Source organism: Spinacia oleracea, chromosome 3 (genome assembly GCF_020520425.1).
Source record: "Spinacia oleracea cultivar Varoflay chromosome 3, BTI_SOV_V1, whole genome shotgun sequence".
NCBI lineage: Eukaryota > Viridiplantae > Streptophyta > Magnoliopsida > Caryophyllales > Amaranthaceae > Spinacia > Spinacia oleracea.
This window is the reverse complement of record NC_079489.1, coordinates 42,342,227-42,352,220: the sequence shown is the minus strand read 5'-3', so window position 1 is coordinate 42,352,220 and position 9,994 is coordinate 42,342,227. Positions and strand designations below refer to the sequence as shown.

The following is a 9,994-nucleotide window of genomic DNA, read 5'->3' as shown; positions in this document are numbered from 1 at the left end:
TCCATTTGAAAGGAAGGGAAGCCACTTTTCCACATTTCCTCCTTACCTCCCTCTCCCTTCTTCCCCAATTTTCTTTTAAGGAACCCAACGAAAGAAAACTAGTTTTGAATTGTGTATTCCCTTGAAAAATGTATCATTTTACACTAAAAACGTTTTACACCGAACCAAACGCCTAAATCGATTCTGGAAGTATTCTCCCTTGACGAATTCGTTGAGCTGCTTCACATCCCTACCTTGCTGCTTTATTACTGCTCGCACAAGATCTACCATTGATATCATACCAACTATCTTGCCATCTATCATGGGGACATGTTGTATGTGGTTCTCTTTAAACAAAGAATAAAATTTATTAACAACTTTCAACTTGTAAACAAAAACAATATATTGGCAACATTCTCAGAACCTTGTACAGTAACAAGAATGAACTGACCTGTCATTAGTTGCATTGCATGTAGAATGTTTGTATTCGATGTGACTGTTATTAGTTTGTTACTTTGTCCTGTCAACAAAAAACAAAAAAAATGAAAAAGACATTGGAGGGGAAGATCGTATGAAACAAGGTGGAAATGTGGTTCATTAATTGAAACTTTAACCTGAAGAAAGATGCTGAAAGTGACAAAGAAGAATGAACCGGAACTTAAAATGTGCATTACCAGAAGTCGTAACTCCAATAAAAATGACGAAAGTCACATGAGGAAACAAAATGTATTACCTCTTTGGTCATGACTTGAGCAACTCTTGTATGCTCGGCAGGATGCATGCCTGTGTCACAGCAACTTGGACAGTTTCATCAGACCGGTACCAGAGCCAAGAGCCAGCTCTCTCCCCTCCCTTGGTCATCAGGATCTCTACTCCTTTGTGCTTCACTGGAATAGGCACACATCTGAGCTCTGCAAAATACTTGTTCAGTACAACCGGATCTCTTCTAAGTAAGTACCATCACTGCATTTTCTTTATCTTTAAGAAAATACCTGAGAGCCTTGCCCAGGAAAACTTGCATAAACTACTTTTTTGGTTCTTTCCTTAAGCCGGCACAAAATAAAGAGAAAAACAACAATATATTAGACATTTTAGTTCCAAGAGAATGCTTCTCAGGTTGAGCATATTTGGACTGGCAAGCAACATATGAAGCCCGAAGAGAATATAATATCATGTACATGAAACCAGAACAAAGATATCCAAGACACTCAAACTCAAGCTTACTTGAAAAGATGAATGAACACAATTAAGGACAAGGGTGAAGAATCTTACATGATGAAGGAAAAACATACTTTCTGCTATTTCTGGAAGCAAAGAAGCCAAATATTAAAATTGCTTTTATGTAATATACTTATATCCCAAAAGCTTTCTAAAGTATCAAACTAGATCTATTATATAAAGTACTGATGCCACAATCAACCATTATCATCACCACCTTTTCCGAAGCGTACTATTCAAATTCAAATTCGAAGGACTTTTCTTGTACTTGGCAATTTATCTTGCTGATATTTCATGGCTGAGCAAAGGCAACCATTCCGCTTTAGGCTCCCCTGGTTAACAGCACCTCGGCCAGCACCTGCTGCTCCTCGTCCCAGCCAAGTGACAAAAGCACCATCTCAATCACCAGCACAGCGTCCCCCTTTCCGTCCAGCAGGAGTGGCCCCAGTGCAGTCCCCACTACCAGCAGCACCACCAGCAAGGGCTGAGCCCCCATCACCCTCAGGATCATCTCAAGGCACGTCTAAACCAGCTCAGCAGCCCCTGGAGGACCCACTGCCCCAAGGCCCACCAGCATCACCATCAAAAACTGTTCCTCAGATTCAAGTTACCTCCCGTCCGACTTCACCTGAACAGGTAAGTTCCAAACCCCAACAAGCAACAAAGGCACTGCCACAATCCCCATCTCCAACACGAGGAGGTGGCCAGCCAACTAGGCCAAAAGCCACAACACCACCACCTCCAACACTGCCTCAAGCAAAGCCCCCATCCCCAACTAAGAAACAACCAACTACCACAACTGAGATTTCTCAAAATCCAAAAGCACTGAGAAAGCAAGAAACTTCCAAAACATCTTCAAATGAGCTCGTCACAGTATCTCCACCTAATGAGCCAAAAAAACAACTAGCTTCTGAAGAGCCTAAAATAAAGGCATCTACCAAACTTGTAGCAGAAGTTTCTAGCCCAAAACAAGAGCCCAAACTACAAACAGTAAAAGAAATGTATACATCCTACAACGAACCTAAACAGATACTTAAGCGCAATCATGACGACCCCAAGAACGAAGCAGTTATTGACAGAGAAGTTATAGGCTCAAAAGGACAAACTAAGGCACATCCACTTGCAGATCTGGACGAGAAGGGACAACAGTCAGAGAAAGAAGTTTTCGACATAAAAGAGGTCTTCAAGAAATTTGAAAATGGAGGACGTGATTCTGAAATTGAGATCCGTGGTCATGAAAGAGTCGATAGATTTTCTCATAAGCATGCAAATGTAGGAGGACAGAAGGCTCCTTCCCACAAAGACATCAAGGAAAACTTGCAGAAGTTCGTTCACAAGCAAGGTGCTCAGCGAGAGAAACATCACTTCAATGAGAAGCCATTAAGTGTTGTCACTCTTACAGGGGTGAACATTGGAGCAACCATGCACCTTAACTCTGAGTCCTTGCACAAAGAAAGGCCTGTTCACATTCACAGGGGATACAAGCTTAATCCAGACAAGAACGCGGAAACAAACACTGATGATGAGGGAACTTCCAGAAAGAGCAAATCTGGAGACAACAATTTCCAAGAGGATTTAACAACTAAGTCATATATCAACAATAATGCACAAGGAATAAATAACTCACTAGTCTTCAACAGTAATGTGAAAGAAAGAAACCCTGGCGTCCATGTGGTTCTCTCTCGTAACCCAGCAGAATCTATAAAGCCAGGAAAAGAGAGGAGAATGCTTGACACACACAAGGCTGAAGTCACCAGCATCCCATCTGAAAAACTTGCATATGCACCAAGCATCAGAAGAAGATGTCTACGAGGCCTCTTCTTGGAGTCGAGTGACTCTGATCCTGAAAAACCTCGTCGCCATGGTTGTCGAGTTGGATGCACACAAAAGAGTAAAGATGGCACAATTGATGTTCTGTAAAAAAAACATGTTAACTACATAATCAAGATTATAGGTGCTACTTGCCAATAGCACTAGGAAACTCTGTTCATGTGATGTGTAATCTAACATATGATTCATTATGAAATACAATCTCTTGTAAAGAAATTGCATAAATATTCTGTGAAAATGCAATGTAAAAGAGAGCTTAATACTAATCAAATGTCATAACATAGATTTCTTATCCTAAAACAATGAGTCTACAACAGGAGGTAATCAATTCAACGACTACCCCATAAATACTCTAGAAGAATCAACTTAGGCATCAGTCTACAACACGAGCTGATTCTCCTCGACCTTACAGAAAAACTAAACCATCTTATCTACATGTAATGCTTGTGTTAAAACCCCAAGCAGTTCAATATTCTAGGTTGACAACAAACATATCAAGCAGGAAAAAAAAAAATTGAAACTAAGTATCCATGAAAACTAACACCCTTATGAGCATTAATCCTTCACTAACAATTTGGCATTCAGCAACAAAAACCAAACTTCTTGGTTCTTTGAACACGAAAACAATCAGTACCAATGACCAAATGGTATTTCGCAATGACAATCTGAATTGGAGACATTCACTTCTCACACTTCCAATACACTGCTTCTAACACTGTTTTATTATTCTTGATCAGAAAATTTAGTTCCTGGCAGTACCACTCCCAAGAGTGAGTTCAAGATCATCCATGCCTACATCATGAATCCTTTCCCCCTCCCAAGGGGTAACCTGCATACTCTCAGCTTCAGCAACTCTTGCTCTATCCTGAATTGCATCATTCAAGGACATTTTCTGAACCATTGGCCTAACCAAGTTAAATGTGGGGGAATTTGGAATTGGAGGTCTGGAAAACCTTTGGAAGCTAATCCACTGTCCGGAATCAATAGTAGAGCAGTCAGATTCATCACATTCAGGTATGGTAGGCGGGGTAAAGTTCCTCCGTCTTGAAGGACTGGAAGGAGCAGAAGCAGCAAACATAGGATAATTAAAAGATGCCATAGACTCATTAGCAATGGCCTCGAAATTAAAAACTGGCTGCTTAGGAGCAGTTTTTGACGTTGGAGACGATAACAGAGGAGTCACCGGGGCACTATTCGATATCCGAAGAGGTGGCAGACTCGACGGAATAGAATTGCAGAGGAACGAGAACGGATGGGATTGTGCATTGATCTCGTTTCGAGTCGGGCTTTGCGGAGCAGACGAAGACGGACTAGGTTGGTAGGAATGAATTGGACTCTGAAATGCCGACGATAGAGGACTCGGCACTTGAGATGAACACGCACTAAAATGATTAAAACTAGCCACAATCTCCGGCGGTGGCGGCCTCATTCCCTGAGTTTACAACACAGAATTAAAATTCATCACAAAACAATCAAATAACCGATTAAACTACATGAAAGATGACCAGATCTAATAGGATCAATCAAACAAATAATGAATACCTTGCGGTAAGTAGTACCATCAGGTTCAACAATCCAGCCAGCTTCAGAACAAAGAGCCTTCAGAACCTCATTGTTATCACAATGTTTAGGGAGATTATAGTTTCCTTGAGCTCGGAGACCGGAAAATATCTTCGCAGCTATGGCTCTCCTCCTTCTCTCTCTCCTCCGATTATTCTCTCTTTCTCTCCACGACGGCTTCCTCCTCGCCGCTGCCGCCGCCCCTCCACCACCTCCTTCCGTCGCCATTTCTCTCTCACCTCTCGTCTTCGTGACTGTGAAAGCAGCAGCAACTTCAACAGAGAGAGCACCACCACGAGGTATGCGCTGCTTCTGCTGTGTTGGAGGTGTGCAAGATTCTCTCTCCTGTTACTCTCTATCTTCACTTTATTGAGTTGCACTTTACTAATTATTTTCTGTCGTTGGATGCACGGTAGTGATGCTGTGGTCGCGTGAATTTCGCTGTTGATCGGAAGATCAAACGGTCGAAATAGATCAGAAAGGTATATTTTTTCTGTATTTTATGATGGTAAAGAGTAGAACAAAAGCTGACACGTGTAAGTACAAATAATTGTCTAGTAATTGTCTTTAAGTGGGGAGAATCGTAGAGTGGTGAAGGTACGAAATACTGTCTTTTTTTACGCAGGACTGTTCACCTCGCGCATTCTCATTTTTGTAGTTGAGTTTTTTTTTTTTAAATAAATAAATTAAGTACTTAATTATTATTTTTATTTATTTTTTTTAACGTTTTTCTTTTTGGTGTTCCATAATATTCTTTATATTTTCTTTTATGTTATCACATAGATGTTTTAATATTCTATCAAAATTTGAGTCTAATGATTATTTAACCAATTAAATTCTTTGGGTCATTTAATCTCTCACACTTTTCCATTGGGATATTAAATTTTTATTTTCCAATATCAGAATTTTGATAAAAGTGAAATAAGAAACGTAATTTGTCTTGTTTAAATAAAAAAAAATAGAGGAATCTCAATTCACATTAATTATTCGTTAAAACGCGTGCAAAATACAAACGTAAAGAACAAAATGAGACGGATGGTGTACAAGGTGTATAATAAATTTAGAATATCGCTATTCAACATCCTCGTCCGCTAAAAACGCCCGCGTATTTTACAGGAAATGACATTTATGCCCTTATAAAATCTACTCCACTTCTTCACTTTTTACCACAAACTTTTGCCCTCCCTCTTACTCTGGTATGTGAAAACATTTTCCGGCAACAAAATTCGGCAGCCCCCGTCACCATCTCCACCACCGCCGTTGTTCATTAAAAATGGTTTAGAGAGACCTCACCGTCTCCACCGCCATCATCTTGACCACCGTCTCCACCACAATCATCTTCACCACCAGCTCCTTAACTGTCTCACTGTCTCCACCACCATCAGCTTAATTCACCACCAATTTGCGCTCCATCACGCACCACCACATGCGTCGCACAACCACCTGCACCGGACGACCACCTGGAACGCACCATCTCATGGACGACGAATCCTTCAACTTCGTGGTCGCCGGCCATGTGGGTTGCCTCGTTGTTGGTGGTTAGAATTTTTTTTAATTAAGTCGATTTACCACTGCCGCCCAGAAAATGGTTGCGCTGAACCATGGTGGGCCGCCCATAAATGGCGGCACCCACCATGGCTCAGCCAAAGATCTTGGGCGGCTGAGCCATGGTGGGTGGCGCAATTTCTGGGCAGCCCACCATGGTCCAGCGCAACCATTTCTGGGCGACATTGGCAAATATCTTTTAAATGTTTTAATTTTTTCGCGCCTGAATGTGTTAAATTAAAAAAATAATAATAATAATAACTTTTTTTAAATGTCAATATTGTGTTTCCATATTAAATAATTTTGAAGTTCGTAAAAAATTATGAAATTTTAGAATAAGTTCAAAAAATGATGATATAATCTGTAAAAACAATTGTAAAAAATCTGTACAAAAAATATTTGTTAAAAAAAATTAGAAATAAAATGAATGAAATATAGTTAATTGATAAATAATTGTTTGTTTATTTATTGACATGTATAAATAAAATGTTTAAAATAATGGTTTATTTTTTGACATGTTTATTTATTAAATGTTAGTAAATAATTTTGAAATAACTTTTAAACACGATTGTTAAACATGTTTGATTATAAAAGGGCTTAGAAAATAACTTAATAAATATGTTTAATTATATAACGGCTTAGACAATAACTTATTAAATATGTGTAATTATATAATTTAGACATTTATTTTGGTAATTAAATTTCATGTGCACAATTAAGAATATGGTGTTTAAATTATGTGTATGTTATTCAATTTGAGTATGTTAGCGTATGAATGAATGAATGAATGAATTAATTAATATTGTTAGTTATATAAGTTCGCGTCAAATTAAATAAGAAAAATATTAAATACAAATGTAATTTTGTGTTTTTATAGTAGGTTCCTAACACCGAGGTTCGACTTCCTGATTATGGTGGTGACGGTGTCGATTATAGCGATCGATTCGTGACAAATGAGATATTAGATGGTTTTGAGAAGGTAACGAAGTGGACATGGGAAGTGGCTATCGGATTAGGATTCATCTTGATAGTTAGCTCGTACAAAAACATGGTCGAATGTACAGGTACTTGAAATGCGATCGTGGAAGGAGAGAAAACAATTCTAGGGATCCAAAGACCGCAAACGGCCAAACACCAAGAATAAGGCATGTGGTTGTCGGTTTATAATTAAGTGTGAACAACAAGTAGAAGAAAATAATTGGGTTATTGAGTCTCCTAATGATTGTGGCACACATAACCACGCATTAATTATGTACCCGGAGGGTCACCGCGGTGCTAGCGGTCTTAGTTAGGGTGCTAAGGACGTTATTCGTGAGCTGAACGATGCACAAGCTAAGCCAAAACAAATTATGGTGGCCATTAAGAACAAGTATCCTGAATAACATCCCAACGCGAGGTACATTTACAACTTCAAAGATAAGAATCTACAAGAAAATCATACAAATTTAGACGGAATTGTTTCGACTGTTTCGGAAAGTGTCGCAAAAGGTTTTTGTACGCGAATTTTTATTTTACATATTTCGACGCTTTTAACGGTCGAAATATATATGGACGAATAAAAGCGTCGCAATATGTGAAATTAACACGTGTTTCCATTGCCCAGCTATTCCAAAATTTTCAGCCTAAAAATATTCTGGAATCCCGCTTTCCATTCACCCACCTCCCACGACTCCTTGAACGATTGATAATTCAACAACAATGGATTAAAGAGAAGAAAGAGAAAAGAAAAAAGCTACTAAATCTCCTTCTACCACCTTCTGCCGCCCTCCTTCACCCCTTCTACTCAATTTCTGCGACTCTCTTTGACAAACCCTAGGTACCAATTCGCTTCTCAAGTATCAATTCACGCACCCATACTTTTCAATTGCATTTCTGCAAATAGTAACCTGTGTGAATGCTGCAATTTCTGAGCCTTTCACGGCGGAAATCGATGCTCGCCCCTCACCTTCTCCTTGGATTGTTTGAGAGATTCTCCCAGCGTTATAGGTTTTTGGCTCACCACCTCTATGATTCGTCGAATATGCCAAATGTTCTTGCAGGTTTTTTTTTTTTTTTTTTCACTTTTGTTACTTAAATTTGTATACTTTAAATTTATTTTCTACAGATTTACAATATGTTTGAGGAAATTCATTAGATTTATATGAAAATGCAACTCAACAATGTTACTTTTAATTTTTAATTTAGGGTTTAGTTCCTTTGTACTTTTTTTTGTTTATGAGGGAAACTGTTGTATTTTAATTGATTTGGAATTTTTTTTGGTATTTTTACTATATCATGTCGTACATTAATCAGGGAAATGCAAAATTTTGTTGGCAATTAGGGATCTTACTGATCCTTACTTGAGCCTTTATAGGAAGATAATTCCTACTGTTTTTGGTACCTTGATGTTAGCCCTCTTTTGGTGGTCATTGTTCTTGGTACTCTTGGATCGATTCTCAGTGCCTCCAAGGTTTAGAGGGGGTGTTGATTGATCGAGAAGAATATGGGTTTGATTTGGATGATTTTCATCTTTCGTTTGCTTCATTCTGCTATGTTGCTTATGGATACTTGCTTCATTCGTATTTATTGTTTAATCTTATGTGAATGAGAACATTAAAATTGTACTCACTTAAGCAACCTTAGACAAACTAAAGAAGAGCTTTATTTGCCTGCCACGGCTGCCAAATAATAGTGTGCCAATGGTCCATCTAAGTACAATAACTAGTGACTAAATCACCTAAATCTGAGCTTAGTTCATGTGATCAATAATGAGCATCAATGTATCTTAAAGCTTTATTTGAATAGCTAGAAAACTCACTATCTTTAACTTACTAGAATTCTGGCCTATATTTTGTGAGTGTTATCTTGTTCAAATGAAAAGACTTCATTATAAATGTCAAGGTTTGTTACATTGGTTGTTTCTCCTTGAGGTCAATAGTTTTTTTTGCTAAATATCCAAGAATCATATGGATATTATAAAACCCTCACAATATGCCAAGAACTAATAATTCTCTTGTTTAACATACAGTGTGCATAATTTATCATTTGTTTCAGCTACATATGTGATTAATTGATACTGATGCACTTATTTAAGAGCTACTCAGCCCTCTGAGTAGGTCATTTGTAGTTACATAGATGTATAGTTGTCGTAAGGGCGTTTCTATTAGTTTAAAATTTACTTTTCTTGTTTGGCATGCGGTCTAGACTCTGCTTTCCATTTTGTTTATTATAGTGTGTCTTGTTTATCTGTTTTGTATAAGTTCCTCAAGGTCTGCCAAGGCTTTTGGTTTATAGTATTGTATGTACAATAGCTATACAAACGTGTGAATCTTGCTTCATATTGCAACCTTGGTGGCTTTCGGCTTATTGTAATTTGGTGGGTAAGATCCTAGTAATTGTTGGTTATTTGCTTCCGGTTTGCTAATACTTTGTCTCTATATGCAATGTAGCTGAATTGTTGACTTTATTATTTTGGTATGGAGCTTATTCCATTGTTCTTTATCTGTCTATTCAAAGCAAATTGTGCTTAATTCAATGGTTTTTCTAGAGCCTCTTTTCTATTTGCTTAACTTATTTCTATTCTTTTGCAGTGTTGTGAGATGTAATATTTACTTAAATGATGGTAAATGTCGTGGCTTGCTTTGCTGAGTGTTAGCGTCTGTCGCAGATGACCTCTTTAGGTGAACGTGCTCAATTCATTTTCAAGTAACATATCTTTCATAAGCTGCTACCTACTCCTGGTCAAAGGTGATACAACGTAAGCCTTTATCTCATCTTGTTTCTTTTACAAGATACTGACAAGTGGATTATTAGTTTTTACGAAGTATAATAATTTTGTGCAACCTCCTTGTTCAAATATCTTTTGTAATCATGTCTTAGTTCA

At 38.1% G+C, this 9,994-nt stretch overlaps 2 protein-coding genes across 2 annotated transcripts; one reads left to right on the top strand and one right to left on the bottom strand.

The window, feature by feature from the left end:
• Positions 1–693: 693 nt before the first annotated feature.
• On the top strand, positions 694–3,482 carry LOC110785243 (uncharacterized). Its single transcript, XM_021989689.2, has one exon. It carries the CDS (start codon positions 1,492–1,494, stop codon positions 3,115–3,117), a length of 1,626 nt encoding a protein of 541 aa, XP_021845381.1. The 5' UTR covers positions 694–1,491; the 3' UTR covers positions 3,118–3,482.
• Positions 3,266–4,935, bottom strand: LOC110785244 (protein BRASSINAZOLE-RESISTANT 1). The gene is made up of 2 exons (XM_021989690.2): positions 4,570–4,935; positions 3,266–4,459 (listed from the first exon to the last, which is right to left on the bottom strand). Exons 1-2 carry the CDS (start codon positions 4,813–4,815, stop codon positions 3,770–3,772), a joined length of 936 nt encoding a protein of 311 aa, XP_021845382.1. The 5' UTR covers positions 4,816–4,935; the 3' UTR covers positions 3,266–3,769.
• Between the last annotated feature and the right edge of the window lie 5,059 nt (positions 4,936–9,994).

Excerpts from the sequence above, each read along its gene's own strand:
- LOC110785244 (XM_021989690.2), bottom strand. The coding sequence starts at position 4,815 with ATGGCGACGGAAGGAGGTGGTGGAGGGGCGGCGGCAGCGGCGAGGAGG. Across the intron at positions 4,460-4,569 it reads ATGGTACTACTTACCGCAAG|GGAATGAGGCCGCCACCGCC; the intron begins GTATTCATTATT and ends TTGTAAACTCAG.
- LOC110785243 (XM_021989689.2), top strand. The coding sequence starts at position 1,492 with ATGGCTGAGCAAAGGCAACCATTCCGCTTTAGGCTCCCCTGGTTAACA.